Genomic DNA, 17,432 nt, shown 5'->3' with positions numbered 1-17,432 from the left:
GATCAGCTGTAATTGATCGTAATTGATGGAGCAGTGTAGCGAATAGAGTCGTCACATTCTGAGACGTTGTATAATATTGATTTGTTGCGACTTGCATCATTAATTTGATCCTCTATCCTACATAATAACACCTAGATGAACTGTCCCGTATTACCATACATCGTGTACTATGTTACAGACCTAGATTAATCCTACGAGGAGGAATGACCCGGCCAGCGAAAGCTTGGAGTTGTGGACAATCATTTATAACGTATGAGATCAAGTTTCGCTGAAAAGGTCCAATGGTCATCATTTCTACAATTTTTGTCAAAACACAAATTTCTAACAATATGCACATCAAAATATGGTAATTTAACACCCCATTAACTTTTATAACAATTAATCCTGCAATTCGTTGAGGAGGGGTTGCAGACAACGCACGAGATTTTGCTGAAAAATGCCTAAATTCAACACCCGTCATATCAACAATTTTTGTTCAAACACAAATTCCTGACAGTTTGCACGTCTCAATGTGGTTATATTTACATCCCACAAAAATTTATAACAATGCTGCAAGCTGTTAAGAAAGTAGTTCTGACGGACAGACAAACAGACAGACAGGGTGAAACCATTTTACCCCAAACTTCGTTCAATTGCGGGGGGGGGTATAAAAAGAAAACAGTAGCAAGAAAAACAAACAAGCCTACTGCATTTGTAACAAACATATAGAAAATAAGAATAAATCTAGAAAAAAGTTAGCAATGCTCAATTAAGGATACCCAAGTTCTACACTTCTAGAAATTATAAACAAAGAAAATTTAGAAATGTGGTGTTGCTCAGTCCCAAAATATTGCATTCCTATATCACGTTCTTCAGTCACTGTATGTGATAAAGTAATTACAGAAAGAACTATTTCTAAAAAGGTACGGACATTTACCTCTCTCTTCATAGAGGATGTAACAAGCAATTTAAAACTGACTAGCTCCGTGTGGAAAGAACTGCTGTGCTCCCGGGAGACATCTCCGTGCGGAAAGAACTGCAGCGCTCTCGGCAGAGATTTCCGTATTAGCATAGTTGTTCTCGGCTCAGTAAGTGAAATAGAACTATAGACACGGCTTATACTAATATGATCGGTAGCCAAGAGAGCTAGGTGCTGTGTGAAATGGGGAACCTATGAAACAAAGAGAACATGTACACTCTGATGCTTTTTCATGTCCACGCCAATAGTTGATTTTTAACTTAGTTGTTCCCCTTGGAAAGTTCCTGTTCATTTTTGGTTTTCCAAAAAAAAATGTTATATAGCTAAAATGCCTTGAAATATTGATATTATGGTTGGTATGCAGGTTTATATTGACACACATAGGTCGAGTTCTTTTCTGCTTTGTTAATTTTTGATGGAGTACTGATTGTACTGCAGGTGGGGGCATTTGTGTCGTGCCGACACATCTATTTTAATATTTAAAAAAAAACGACAATTTTAAATCATTAGACTGATAGATAGATATAGAAGAAAATGGAGTAATTATAAATAAGAAACATGACGATTTTAATCACAGTAAATACTTATGGCGAATCCAAGGGGTTCGACGGTTGGACCCCTCCCCATTGGCGGGAAAGTTTTATTTAGTTCAAATCAAATGAGCAAATGATAGCAAGGAACACCTCCCCATTTTTATCAATTTCTGGATTAACACATAGAAAATGATTACATCCTTAATACATAAATTGAATCAACAACCAATAACGGTGTTTACTTTGGATATTTATGACAAGAATATCATATTCTACCTGAGTTCTACAGTTTTTATAAAATCTTTAAGGAGAACGAAGTCTTGTAGGGCTTTTGGTAAATTAGTCTTATGAATATTCGTATGCGGATAAAAGCCTAATCTTTTCCGAATAACTATTCGGCATAACTGCTGCAAAGATCGAGAAGAATTTGAAAAAGCGTCGTAAGGATTGTGCTGTACCAGTGTACTATCATATGTAATATTACGACATTTTGTGACGTCACATCCGGCTTCAAATAAAGTCTTTGCAAAGCGTTGATTTCGTCGGAAGGCATGTACTACTGCGTGGGCTTCAAAACCATCTTTATAATTCACGTCTAGATCACAATTAACATACACAAGTTGGCAGAGAATTTGATAGTTGCCTTTAAGTATCGCGTGTCCTATCAATGGCACATCAGACTGGTCTTTGAGATCGGGATTTATTCTGTGTTGTAAATATAAAATGAAACAATCCGCAATGACAGCTGGATAAGATGAAAAATAGTCCGATCTCACGCAATAGTGTGGTGCGCTTAAACCGGTCTTTTTATTAACTGTCGTCATGTCACAACCAGCTTTTAACAAACATGATACTTCCGGTTCTTTGACTAAGCTGCTAGCCGCCATTAGTGGAGTCATGCCCTGCTTATTTGGTATTTCAAGGTCAATACGGTCAACTTTCAACAATTCATTAATTAGATTGACATTCCCTGTACGTTTAACCACACCACTGACTGCTACATGTAGTGCCGTTAATCCTCCTTCACTGCTTGCCCTGTTGACATCGGGATTCCGCTTGAGCAAAAACTTAACCATGTGCAGATGGTTGTACCGCGCCGCGTGCATTAAGGCAGTTTCACCGAACATGTAGTCTAGATCATCGATATCAATATAGCCACTCTCGAAAAAAATCTTAACAACATCGGGATTCCCTCTCTGGACGGCAGTTACAAAGGCGAGCATTAAACTTTCCCTTTTCCCGAAGAAGTTGTCAACCACTGACTTTACTTTCTCCAGGTTATTTTCGTTGATGTAGTCGCATAATCTAAAAAGGAAGCAGACGAAAATCCAATGATATAATAACTTGAAAACATTTTCTTCAATCAGGCCACTGAATGGAAGTTTATAAAATCTCAAACAAAAACATATTTTACAAAAATAATATTATATAAATTATTGCAATAAATTCAAGTTTTCGAACAAAATGTCAACCCAAGAGTCATCTCCACTTCTTAACTTTGTTGTTAGATAAAAAAAAAAAGTCCTGGCCAACCAATCACCCCTTCCGTCTGTTTCCCCGTCTTTTTATGTAAATAACGTGTGTGTGTTGTCTTAAATTGTATTTGTTAATAGCTCTCATCTATTTATGAAAATAAAGATATCATGTATGCATAAAGAAAGTAACACCAAGACACCGAGCTTATTACCGATGATTACTTTATCATTTTATGGTGCATATAACAAATATACAAATAATATAATCATTACTGATTAGCTTTAATTTAAATCTAAATAAAATTTCTTTTAATTCCATTGAACAATTAGGGTATTTGGTAAACAGACTAAAAGTGATTGGCATAAAAGATGATATTCAGATTCGTTTAGCACACACATTATCAGAAAAGAAAGTAAATAGTCATTTCTACATTTTTACCCAAGTATAAATTTTCCCATTTTGATCAAGGAGTTAAATATAGATATAAATGTTATATATATAAGTCCTTGTTTTCATGTAAGTCTTTTTTACAGTATCTGTATCTGAATGAAGACTAGCTTATGGCAAGCCAAAGTGGACAAAAATCAGTATTTTGTAATATTAGAAAATGAATTTTTAATATTACAAAATCATTTTTTTTAATACTAGAAAAGATTTTTTTAATATTAGAAAAGATTTTTTTAATATTAGAAATTCATTTTGTAATATTAAAAATTCATTATCTAATATTACAAATTCCTGATTTAGTAATATTATAAAATATCACACATTTTGTAATATTACAAATTGAATTTGTAATATTAGAAAATGAATTTATAATATTAGAAAATGAATTTGTAATATTAGAAAATCAGTCAGATTTTTTAATATTACAAAATTATTTTCTGATATTAAAAAATCACAACGGAATAGACAAATTCATTTTCTAATATTAGAAAATCAATTTCTAATATTCAAAAATAGTTTTTAATATTAGAAATTCAATTGAATTCTTAATATTAAAAAAGTGTTTTGTGATATAAGAAATCTAATTTTTAATATTAGAAAATGAATTTGTAATATTAAAAAATCATTTTTTACTATTAGAAAATGCTCATTTTTGTCCACTTTGGCTTGTCATACTGGCTGATATAATTGGCCTATGACAGGGTTTCCATCAGAAGTGAACCAAACTTATGCAAGAAAACGATTTTCGGTCCCAGAAGTGAATCACATCAATGAAAGCAAAGACATGAATATACAATGTGTGTATTGGGCTGTCATTTTCACCCCGGTGGAGTTGTACGTTGTTTCTTTGACAACTACACCAGACCTATTCTCGTTATGTGATTGTCCAATCACTAGATGCCAGATGCAAAGTCTGAGACAAACGTCTGACGGCATTCTTGGATGATTTTGTTGATGTGTGAACTTACTTGATTACAGCCTTTGTATAGTATTGTTCCATTTTTGGGTCCATCTGAAAAACACGAAATTCCATTGATGCTGAAATAATTTTGACGTAAACAATAATTGAAATTCTGCTTGGATTAGTCCCCTTTGCACGGTTTTAATTCGAGGGGGGATTTCCCTTATATTCCATTGTCTAAAAATAGAATTTACAGACCAAGCAAGAACAGTGAGAAAAAATAACAAACATTGACAAAATAGACATGTGTGACAAAACTCCGATTTGTAAATAGTTACATGCACATATCGTTGCTGGCGTTTTGTATGGATGTATATATTTTTTTTCTTCTTTTTTTTAAGTTGCAATTTTTAAAGGCCAGAATAAGGTACAGGTTAGTGCCACGTAGTTCCGTTGACATTTGCAAAAATGTTTTTTCTCATTTCTAACTCAAACATATTTCGCGCCAGAGGTCTCTGACCAAAAAAAAATTGTCGTTTCACCTCTCGTATTTGCGTAATTTGCTTCATCTTCAATTTGTAAATAGGTATACTGTTAAGTTGACGCATGAAATGTTCTAGACAATATCTGCCGAGACTAAATTAGACATACTGTATTATTTAGCTGAAACGTGACTACAACTATATACATCATGTACATTCACTCAGTCCAAAAGTACGAAACTAAACTTGTTGTTTCTTATGTCCAGTGCTCTATAGTGCTCCTTTTTCCATGGCTCTTCATGCAAATGCTGTCTTCCAATTTTTATTTTTATTTTTTTTTGAAAGAGGTGGTTGTGTGAATTGCTATTCATTTTTAATTATTTCTTAGTTATAGTTTCCTTTTACTTGTACATATATACTTGTATATGCATATAACTTATATGTTATTTATTTAATTTTATTGTTCAGTTCATTTTTTAACTTTGCAAAAAATATCGGTCCAGTGTGTGCGTGCATACTGATTAAGGAGACCTCATTACTAAATCTGCATTTATTTCAGTATATTTTTCCCGTTTCTTTAAATCTTTTGTCGCCGCGTTTTTGTTTTTGTTTTTTTTTTTTTTTTGGTTTTTTTGTTTTGTTTTTTTTTGTCCTTTCATACTAGTTCGATAATTCCCTGCGGAGATGTACGTAAACAAATGACGTCGAAGTCTATCTTACCCGCCAATGATGAAATTAACGTGGCGAGAAATCGTTTTAATTTACGCCAATGGTTACGGAAACTTTTGAGACATCCATCTTTGATGTTGATAAAAAAGTATTTTATCAATAAGTATCATAATTATATAAGTTAAACTGTGACATTCAGTGAAAAAACCTGTCGTATTATGAATGTGTTTTACGCGTGGACGGATAAAGAAATTAATATTAAGCGTAAAATACCACACACATGCTTAATGTCTTCGGTTTCATGTTGATTTTGGTTTCTATAACAGACTATTATACCAGTAATATATCTTCAGTTATTCGTCTAATACTGCCGTGGCCATGCCGAGCGATGCGGTTATTAAAAGCACATTATTTTATTATATTCTGTGTAACTTTTTAACGGTCCAGATATGAAAGAAGAGATTCCTTGCATGAGGTATTTGAAATATATTGTGAATAAATACAACATTTAATTCCGAAAATTTTCCTTGAACCTCATGACCTCGAAACTAGCTAAAAAGGAATATATTTGCGTATCGCTGGTTGTCCTCAAAAACCTTGAAATATATCTAGTATCCAGATTGCAAGACTAAAATTGAAACCATGGAAACGTTGACAACAGTGGTATTTGAACCTAGAAATGGTGAAAGGAATAATACCCCAAATAAATGCACAGTCACACGCGGACTAAAAACTAAAAATAAGAGTTTTGACTGGATGCACCCGTAGGGTTATTTGTTTCTGTTATTTAATCCAAAGACCGTGGTATTATGGGGAAGACACCAACAAAAAGATAAATTTGCACTCGTGGAAGTCTCGCACTACATCCATAACTTAGAATAAACTCTGGCATAGACTTGTCTCACTCTATGATTATTTTACAAGATGCATCTACACAGTTAACTATTCTCTGTCCATTGTTGTACAAAGTATCAAAATGAATATTTGATAGTAATAGAATTATTTAAAAGAACACGTATATTACATAGAGGCTTGTAGCAGTTAACCGTTCAGTGAGAATATTCCAATTCCTACAATTAAAACAATCTCCTCCGCAGACCTATAACCGCTTTATGATTTACTGCGTATCACTCCGCTATCTTATAAGCAATCTACGAAACAGAGGTCCTTGTATCTCCTACGTCAAACAAACACAGTACATGGATAAAAGACCTACCAACCTCTGTTTCGGAGATTGTCTTATAAGCTCTACTTAGTGTAAAGCTTTGAAATAGCGAATATACCCTTTGTGCATGAGATTACAATTAAGCTGAAAATACATTGGATCTGCCCAGATGCAACATTTTCATTGGATTAAAATCAGACGCATCTTTAACAAATTCTGTAATGCGAGTTTTCAATCATACGTGGAAACCCTAAGCAATTTCTCATTGAAATGTCTTTGAATTGCTATCTGTATTTGACTTTACAAACAAAAATTTAAAAAAAAAAGACGACCGCAAGATTTTGTTCGATGAAAATATTCACTTAGCAGTAGAATATACAAAAATTGACTAGCAGTTTCATTTTATATTTTTTTCGATAAATGTAGCAAGCTTCAATGCAGTAGCAAGCCCATGGGAAAAATTCGGATGATTGGAATCCTACATGTATTAGAAAAAATGTTTTTTGAAAAAACATGTTAATTTTGTGCATAATTTACATAGTTTAATTTGCATAGTTTTTCATGACACCCCTTTCCAAAATATATGCATGCATCGTAAAAAAAATTCGACAATAGTTATGGCTGGTATACAAACAAAATTCCGGAATCGGACTGGGTGATATTCAGCGGGCTAGTGTGTCCAAATTGTTGATGTTGATTACACCCGACTAGTGCGAACTAGGTCATGGCCTAGTGCCAAACCCACCCAACATTGAAAATATGAACGTTTAGAGGACAATGCACAGGAATCGGGAATTCTGGTATATGGGGACTAATATAGATGATATTTGGAAAATACACGATAATGAAACAGTACAGTGTTAGAGGACCGATTCTAACGACCAATAAAACGCGTCCATCCAGAGATATCGAATCAAAATTAGCAGTTCTATTTCAGTTCCTAAAATCATGCAAACAAATTTTACACCTGTAACGAAAATCCACTTAAGTGGTGTTCTTGTTGGAAAATAAGACAAGATATAATGCCAGGGCTTTAGTTGACGGATTCAACAGCTCGGCTTCATCCGCTTGATTAGTTCGCCACAACGCATTTCCCCCTGTTTCGCCACATCAAGAGAACGTTAAGCAATAAATATTTTATTACATTTAGAAAAATTGAAAACTGACAAGGCGTCTCAAATAATAACAATGTCATTTTAAGAGGCCATAAAATGCGATCAACTAACAGCCCATGTACCACAGTGATTGGCCATCAAAAATTGCCAAATGATGTATCTATCGCTGATAAAAATGGGCATTTAACAATAAAGGAAGATTTTAAACCCTTTTACCACCATATTTTCGTTCTCCTTTTGATATCAGAAGCTACTATTGAACAAAGGCTCCCTATGTTGTGAAGAAATGCATTAGAATTTTGTGAAATTAAATGGTATGAAATTGTCCTCTTTATATGCAGTCTTTTACTAAGAATTTTAATCCGGTTGGAAAATATGTTACCGATTCGCGCCTTTGATCTGCATTACATAAATAAAATTTGCACAAGTGTGCAGTGCCCATTGTTATCTTAATAATGAGACGCACTATTCTTCTTTTTTTAACGATTGCTTCAAAGCATTTACTTATCTGAGTAAGAGAGTTCTTCACGACGATTTTGATGAGCTCCTTTGCTTCGTGTGAAGAATAGGATCTCCATTTATTTTGGTTCTGGGCGTTTTATTTTTGTTTTTTTGTTTTTTTGTTTTTTTTTTTGCCTCTGTTTATTTTCCAAAACCTATATCTTTCCTTTGAAAATTTCTTTTTCAATGCAACTTTTCATGTTTCTTTCGGTCTTCATGTCCTCCACCTTATAGCCAAAGTTTAATTCTTTAAAAAATGTTTTCATGCAAATTGATTCACTGATTTTTAATTTGAAAATTAATATTAGTCGATGAAAAAGACGAAAGTAATTACTTAGACACATTGGACTAAGCTGAATTAGACAATACAATAAAACGACAAAATGATATCCGACCTTTTCGCAGCAAACAAATATGGTTTGAACACTCATGACGGGTTTTTCACTAGACTAATTCAGCCATTACACTAATATGTTCGTGTCACATAGGTCTGCCGTGTTAAATTCATTTCCATCTTCTAAATAATCATAATACAGTTTTACATTCATAACGTGCCAATTTCTAGTTCATTGGTGATAGTCCAACGTACTATTACAAAAATATTAAAACCATGGCGCCATATAATCCGAATCGAATCAATGATTCGGTTCACAGAGATTAAAATGGTTTATCCAGAGAATGAGAAAGCTAATAAGCCAAAAAACAACATGGTTCGTCCATCATTGACTACCAAAGAAGCGTTACGGTTGTGTGTTCGTAAATTATCAAAAAAGAAAACAAAACAAAACAAAAACTACATGTATGTTCTAGCAAGTTTTCAAAAAAAACCAAATCTCCATACTTCTACCAATTGCCTTACTTATTATGAGCGTGAACAAACAAAAGAGTGTGAATTGATCCAAAGAGTTTCAGTTTAGAAAGGATTCTTTGTATTTAAAATTTTAACTTAGATTTTATAGCTGATCTGATCCAGTAGAAAGGGATCCTTTAATATCAGTTTCCGCTATGTAAATGACGTATTATCGTAAACAATCATAGTTTCGGGGATTTTATACATCGCATCTACCCCAAAGAACTTGAGACAAAGGATACTACAGACACTGTGACGTCAGGCTCATAACTTGACCTACATTTAAAGGTCGATTGTAAAGGAAAACCATTTACCAAAAGTAATGACTGTTCGTTCCGTATTGTCAACTTTCCTTTCATCTATGGCAACATCCATTCAGTACCTGCGTATCGAGTTTTTATGTCACAACTTATATGTTATGCCAGAGCTTGCCGTAACTACGCAGACTTTTTGTACTGCGCTAGACTTCTTACAATTAGGCTTCTAGGATAGGATTTTGTTGCTACAAGTTTGAAGTCATCACTACAGAAGTTTTATGGTCGTCATTAGGAACTCGTGGATCCATCTGCACCATGAAAACTGCTTTGTTCAACATGTCATAGTTTTCCTTTCCTCCTTCGTCTACCCTGGACTTGACTTGTATGAGCAATTCGGCAGGTGCTTCTAGAAAAGCAGAGGACGCTTACCCTACCGATGCACCTGGTCAATGCTCCGATTCCTACTTTTGTTACTTTGTATGTAATAGATATTTTACTTAATTTGTTTTCTTTGTTGTGTGTGTCTGCTTTCCATGTCTGACTTTTTGTTCCTGGATTACATCCTTTTGATTTCCGCTAGAATCTTGGTTCCCTTGATTACTCTTTGATGCAAGTGCCAGCGCATAAACTATAAACTGTCTGACTCTAACACGGAAGAGTTCCAAATGACTTGCAAATAAACTGAAACAATATCTGCGAAAATGGCATATTCGCTATTTCAAAGTTTTACACCTCTTCCGCACTTATTACTAAAGCATTCTCCTTAATGTAAATAAGATCAGTGTTCCAGAAACAGCTTCGTTGATTTCTTATGAACAGTGTCCATGTCTTCATATCATGTATAGCAGAACCTGTAAGGTTGGTTGATACAGTGGTTACAGGTCTGTGGAAACAGTTCCTTCATTAACCAAGATATATTGCCCAATATATCCGTATTTGTATGTGGTTTCGGTTCGTGATAAAAAAAATGAAACTTCAATTACTATAACTTACATCATTAATATATCAGAAACTATACTCTCAGGAAACGTATGAATTGCGAAAGTGTAATCAAGGGAACTAAGATTGTAGCCGAAATCAAAAGAATGTAACCCAGGGACCATGACCAGACATGGAAAACACTTAGACGCACACAACAAAGAACATGAAATAACCAAAAATGTATGATAAATATCGTTGGCACAATCGGTACACCTTCGGCCAATACCGGCAATGATCGGAATCAAAGAGATTGGCCGAGAAGCTGCGATTGACCGTTGCTAATGCGATTTCAAGTTCTGAATTACTCGGCAAAGTCAACGTTTCGGTTCTCGAATAGGAAATTCTGTATGCAAAAAAATGGTGTACATATACACCTACAGGCAAAATTATTTCAAAAGATTTTCACATGGATTTTACGTAGTTTTCGCCAGAATTGAGCAAATTAAATTTGTGACAGAGTTCACGTGAAAATCATGTGAACTTTTCACATGACGCATGTGGTAATCGAACACAAGTTTATATACATGTATTTCATATGAAGTTCACAGTGGCGAAAGTTTACCTAGAAGTGTAAACTGACCCGAACTGTGTATGATATTTCGTATAATTTGAAACATTCCTTATAATTTAATTTATAATTGATTCAAATCCGAATATAAAAAAAAATCGTTATCAAAACGTTATTTTATTTGGGATTATTTTAATTGTGGTCGTCTCAGTATCAAAGCATTTTTTTTTACAAAATAACTTGGTTTGTCCAAGGATAACCAACCAGTCACAAAGCTTGTTACAAATCGAATGCAATTATTTCCTTTACACAAATTCGTGTTTAGTTTTTCTCAAGTGAGTTGTTCATTCATTTATTGAACTGATTGCTTTTGTGGATGATTGTGGAAGTAAGTTATTCGGAATATTTTATAAACAATATTTTCCTACATGTAAATGTAGGCTCTCTCTAGGGTTTTCGTTAATGGGTAAAATGTCAATGTACGATGAGTTGTCACTTGAATGCACTAAGTTATATCTAAATTGAATTTTACGGCAAAGTGCTCCTATAATTCCCGTGTCACAAACCAACTCAAAACGTTTTTCCAAAGTCCTATTCAAGATTTATTTTCACTTTTGTTACAGCGGTGTCAAGCAGTAGAATATTTCGCAATGTTTACCTACCCTTCTGGAAGGAAATTTAACTCAATTACATACTTTTTTTATTTTTTACATAGAAACTAACTTTCCCGTAGAATTAATCGCACTATAAGTAATTTATATTATGGTTTTTAATATTTGCCTTTTTCGCAATGAAACCATCGCTTAATTAAAATGGTTTAACTAAATTATACATTCAATTGGCTTATAGCCTTATCCTTAGTAAAAAAGCACGATCGAAACGGGAAAAGAGGTCATCTGGTACACATATTATGTAGCTAAGAATTTTGAAATAATTGGAATGTTTATTGCACCGTGTGGCTCTATTTGCAACACGTTAAGATATTAAACATTACTGATCAATAGCCATATACTGACGGTCGAAACGTATTGAAGTCAATCATAGCTTTTATTCGCGGGTCGCCATGCATGCGTTCCATTGCATCATGGTAAAAAGATTCTTTTTCAAATAAGCTATTCTGCTTACCGAAGATAACGGAGCAGTGTTTTAACGCTTCCGCAAAAGTACCATGAAGACGCCATACTCACGGCTATTAGAGTTTTCCGTCGTATTGTGTTTGAATCCAGCTTCCGTTCTTTTCAATTATCTCTAAACAGCTGAAAAATCATAAGATGTTGAGGAAAATCGCTCAGTTTGGTACCGTAGATAACGTCCGCGTCCGACTAGGTTGATAATTGTTTAAATATACTTTGCAGTCGTGTTAAAACATGCCATTAAGCTCTTGCATTGCATATTTTTGTGATGAACGACTGGATATGAAGTACAAAAGCAGTCAGCCTTCCCTCACGCTGAAGACTAAATGGTGCTCCCCTGTACTTTAAGTTCATAGTTTATTGGTAAATCCGTTCTGTATTTTACTATTATTATATATTTTGCAATGTATATCATCATATTTTTACTTCTACTGACTCCTATAATGAATTTTATTTGACCTTATGCAATCTCTTATGCGTTTAACAATAGAATTATAGGTTTCTCGCGTGAAGACGCTTGAAGGAAAATAAAACGGTGATGAGCATGCAGGTAAAAAGACGTTTTAGAGTGACGTGTGTGCCCAGAAGGCCGGGTGTTTGAATTGAAAAGAACAATTGGGTAAATAAAAAAAAATCCTTACTAATGACTTTGCAATGAAAGTAATTATGATCTATACACGAAGAAATAAAGTGAAGCATCGAGAAGATCAAACATCCAGAGAACCCCGTCGTACGGCGTTTTAACCCTGACTTTTTATTCAAAGTTCCTTATCACACAAAACGAGCAAAATTTTAAATATTTCTCATATCTTGTAACATTATTATTCGATGTTTGACGATTGAAGAATAAATGGGGTATTAACTTGCAAGAGTTTTACCATGATAGTATAATCTAGATATTATACTTCTATGTATATACATATCTATATAGAATTCCGCATCTTAAAATTTCTCCGGGAATTCATTATCTGCGATTGTGATATAATTTCTATCATAACATATATACTTTAATCCACGAAACATGTTATAAATAATACTATGAAAACTTCTAGAAAGAACTTGGTAGCAAGTGTTACCTTACCATTGTCTTTATAAATATCGGCAAGAAGCATACCAAAGCGCCAAAATATAAGACAACGCAGGCTTGGTTTCATAAAAAAAATCTCAAATTGAGATTTTCCTCAAATCCATGAGTTTTCTTTAAATCTTCAATTTCAAGTGATTTGATTGGTCAAAATTTTAACTGAGGAGTTGAGAAAATCTCACTTTGAGATTCTTTATGGAACCGGGCCCAGATACATCAAAATATATGGTCTAAACGTGGAAATAAAAAACCGAGACGATCTACACAATGAAATGAATAGGATATAATACAAAAGCTTGAAAACTAAAAACAAGACTTCACACACACACACACACAAAAAAAAAAAAAACTGTAGCACTTGAAATATTAACTCCAAGTGATATCTAGCTCTCCGGAAGGGTAAACATGTGCTCCGTAGCGGCAACCGTCACATTTTGTATAAGTAAAATCAAGTAAGAGTAGAATTAAATGAATATTTCTCTATATTCCAATTATTTTCATCTCAGCATATGCTCTTACTAGACGGGTCAACAAGTATCAGTTCGCCTGTAAATAATTCATTGGCGTTCATAATCTTGAAATATAGTCCTCAAGATTTCATTCGGAGGGTGACATTTGTCTTTGTCTAACTGGAATGACCCATGACACAGGACTGGGAGAGGCTCATTTATTATTCAGCTAAAACTCTAGACAAAACTATCTATCATAATAGTATACTAGCTTTTTGGTCTACCAATTTCCAATGTCCTGCAGTTAACGTCTATATATTTACGTGATTAAGTCGATTAGTAAGCAAATTAATGTTTTATTATTATTAGCTCACCTGGCCAAAGGCCATGTGAGCTATTGCCATCACTTGGCGTCCGTCGTCGTTAACAATTATACAAAACTCTTCTCCTCTGAAACTACTTGACTAATTGAAACCAAACTTGGTATGAATGTTCCTTAGGGTATCCTTCATAGAATTGATTCGTCAAAAGACATGGCTGCCGTTACTAAAAATAGAACATAGTAGTCAGACAGTAGTTTTTCGCACATATCTCCTAAACTGTTAGGTTTAGCTGAATTCTGGCATGGGTAAAAGTGTTCAGCATGATGAGATCTATCTCTGCTTAAATTTTGGTTTTAATCTGTTAAGCCATGTTGGAGTTATTGCCCTGTTTCAACGATTTTTGCTATTTTTAATGTTTTTTCTTTCCAAAATCTTCTCCTCTGACACTACTTGACCAATTGAAGCCAAACTTGGTATGAATGTTCCTTGGGGTATACTGCATAGAAATGATGTGGGGATTCTTGATTCGTCGAAAAACATTGCCGCCATTACTAAAAATAGAACATAGGGGTCAAACAGTAGTTTTTCACATATATCTCCTAAACCGTTAGGTTTATCCAAATTCTTTCAATAGCTGAAATGATCCATATTATTAGGACTACAAAAGTCTTCAGACTCATTGTAAGAGTTATTGCTCTTGAAAAGGGAAAAATAACTTTTTTTAGAAATAGTTTTCAGTCAATATCTTGAAAACTATGATAGATTAAAAAAACTTTCAATTGTTGAAAAGATCTTGTGATAGTCCTACCAAAGACTTCTTTAGTCAAAATTGTTTGGAAACTTTTTGTTTAATTTAATGCCTTTGTAAGGCAAAATTCAAGAAGGTGAGCCATTCAGGCTCCTGGGAGCCTCTTGTTTTTTTATTATTATTATTGAAAGCAGTTTTTGGAAATTCCATCGAAACGATTTAAAAAAGGGACTATTTCTTTGTTTAGAAAATACCCAGTAAAATTAAATCTTTAAGTATGTCTCTGTTTAATAAGAACATCCGATTGACCTGCATTGTTTCTTAACACTGAGAAGTGAAACTCGGGACTGGTATACCTATTTTTGGAATACGTACATGTATTGAACAACCTGCTGTCTATTTATGTTAGAGCATTTAAAAAAATATTCAACTTCTTTTTCTTCGATGAGGCAAAATGAGACTTAAGGAGGTTGATCTAGGGTAAGGGACATAACTCTTGAAATCGGTGTTATGTTTGTATTATATTCAATATCACCAAAGCCTATCAAGCTTTCATTTGAAACAGAATGAAGTCAGTCCACGTTATTTTGATGCCTACATTAGATTGATGTAAAATGCTGAATACAAACATTCCAATGATTTGTAAGAGTTGTGTCCTTTACCCTATTTCTACCTCCTTAAAGACATCAAGTCATCCGTTCGAAATTCGAGATTACGACCGGTAATTCTGGTCAAACCCAGAACGACTAATAGCATAATAATGACGGTTTTAGGTCATGGCAGGAAATTCGAATAAACTTCCGAGTTTAAAAAAAAAGTATCATAGGTCTCTCAAATTACAAATAAAAAGACAGTCTTAGAACGTGTCCTAAAATTGAAGTTTATCGTTAACATCTCCAAGATGAATATACTTTGTGTGGTGGGTCCTTTTGTTCCGAGTCTCTACTTGTAATTTTTCGTCTAGTCTGTTTTACTTCTTTCTTTAAGGGCATGAAAATATCGGCTATCCGATCAGTGAATGCGAATCGGATGTTCTAACTTGAAGCTACCAATTTAGGTTAGCAGATGGAAAAAATATTTCTAATGAAAAAAAGACAGTGTCCGTTATGCGACTCTAAAGGCGGATCCAAAGGGTGCCGTGGTCCGAGCCCCCTAATCAATTTGCAAAAATGATCATGTATTTTTATGTGTAAATGCGTGCATTAAATTGTGATTTTTTGGGGATCCCTGGTAGGTGCTCTTATGTGATTCTCTGGGTCCACTACAGTGCAACTGTCAAGATATAGGATATGATTTTCACTATCTTTTTTTTTTTGTAACAATAATGAAATAAGGAATATTTAAGAGACAAATTTATTATCAACTATTACAGTAATAACAATCATTGATTTTCTGAGAAAATTAGAGGCACTGTTTAAAGAACTATTGGTAAGCTCAACATGTCATATCTATATATGTCATAGTTTTCGTTTCATCTTTCGTCTTTTACCCCGGACTTGACTTTTTTTTATGAGCAACTCATAAGCGGGTGTTTCTAGAAAGACAGAGGACGCTTATCCTACCGGCACACCATAGTGGAGTTCAAATAGCTCATTAACTTTTGTTTTTGTTTTGTTTGTATGTATTATTTTGGTTAATTTATGTTCTTTGTTGTGTATGTTTGTTTTGATTTCGTGTCTGGTCTTTGTCCCTGGATTGCATTCTTTTGGTTTCCGCTAGAATCTGGGTTCCCTTGATTACTCGCATGAATTTTCTGTTGCATTGTTTTTTGTGTGTGTTTACTTTTTTTTATTTTCCCACAGTCTGTATATTGATTTTAATTGCTCGTATCACCTTTGTTTACATGAGTAAGTAAATAAACTTGTCTTTATTTGAATGGCTGAAGAAATGTCATTTCCCTGTTGGTTGTTATGCATAGTTTAAATGTTTGCGTTTCAGATGATATTTTTCATTGTAATTTTATATGGAATTAAAATTTATAAACACATCCATTACTAAGACACCAACCATTTACATACTGAGGGGAAAATTAATTTGAAAAAAAAAATATTTACTCAGCATGACGGAAAAAATGATACTTCAATATTTTCCCTGTAAATTAACAATGTAGATTTTCAAATAAAATTGTTTTAACTCTGTGTTGCTGCCGAAAAAAATCTAAGCCCCCCCCCTCCCCCCGAGCAGAAAATGGTCTGTGCCTAACCAACTTATTTTCAAAATTAAATGAATTAGGAAATGAAACTTTATGGAAAACTTCTAATTGTAAAACACTCTCCTGAATATTTTTCTTGTTTTTTTATTGTGCGATGATTCTTTTATGTGGTTATGGTGATCTACGGGTCAAGTTAATGTGTATTCATATTAAAAGCGATTTTTCCCATATGTATTTCCTCTTTTTCATATTTCATACATAAATTCAATATGACTGGAACATTTTAGAGATTTCAAATTCATTTGGAACACAATTGTATTTATTCAGTCTTTGTGTGTTTTCTTTAATATTATTTGTATTATTAATGGTATTTGTTTGTTTTCTAGGTTTAGTCTATGTTCGGGATTATGGATATTATGTCGATCGTGCTAAGCTTGGTCTTTGTTCCGTTCAGTTGGTATAGTTTCGATTTTTACCCTTCGACCTTAAGGATGCTCTTCTATGGAAACGCAAGTCACATGATCGCAATTTTGTTTTCCGATTGACCAAATACCTAAAACTTCATGGCGTTAAAACAAAAACTGTATCCAATCGCGTTCCATTGGTTATTTTCTTGAGTGAAATGTAGAAACTTAAGAGAAAAAAAAAATTTACTGCGTCGGTTACTTATTAAAGATAATACTTGTTTGGTTTTATTTTG

General features: G+C 33.8%; 1 protein-coding gene across 1 annotated transcript; it reads right to left on the bottom strand.

The window, feature by feature from the left end:
- Nucleotides 1-1,367: 1,367 nt before the first annotated feature.
- Nucleotides 1,368-4,527, bottom strand: LOC148602013 (putative palmitoyltransferase ZDHHC13). The gene is made up of 2 exons (XM_088554494.1): nucleotides 4,383-4,527; nucleotides 1,368-2,796 (listed from the first exon to the last, which is right to left on the bottom strand). The coding sequence occupies exons 1-2, from the start codon at nucleotides 4,445-4,447 to the stop codon at nucleotides 1,764-1,766; spliced, it is 1,098 nt and encodes a 365-aa protein (XP_088410620.1). The 5' UTR covers nucleotides 4,448-4,527; the 3' UTR covers nucleotides 1,368-1,763.
- Between the last annotated feature and the right edge of the window lie 12,905 nt (nucleotides 4,528-17,432).

The sequence above is a fragment of the Perna viridis genome, chromosome 12 (genome assembly GCF_037379345.1).
Source record: "Perna viridis isolate PV_CMFRI_1.1 ecotype Kerala chromosome 12, ASM3737934v1, whole genome shotgun sequence".
In the NCBI taxonomy this organism is placed as follows: Eukaryota; Metazoa; Mollusca; class Bivalvia; order Mytilida; family Mytilidae; genus Perna; species Perna viridis.
This window is presented reverse-complemented; position numbering and strand designations above follow the sequence as displayed.

What these genes read in the sequence shown, in the direction of transcription:
- LOC148602013 (XM_088554494.1), bottom strand. Translation starts at nt 4,447, where the DNA reads ATGGAATTTCGTGTTTTTCAGATGGACCCAAAAATGGAACAATACTAT. An exon ending in TATACAAAGGCTGTAATCAA is followed by an intron (nt 2,797 to 4,382) that starts GTAAGTTCACAC and finishes CTTCCTTTTTAG; the next exon opens with ATTATGCGACTACATCAACG.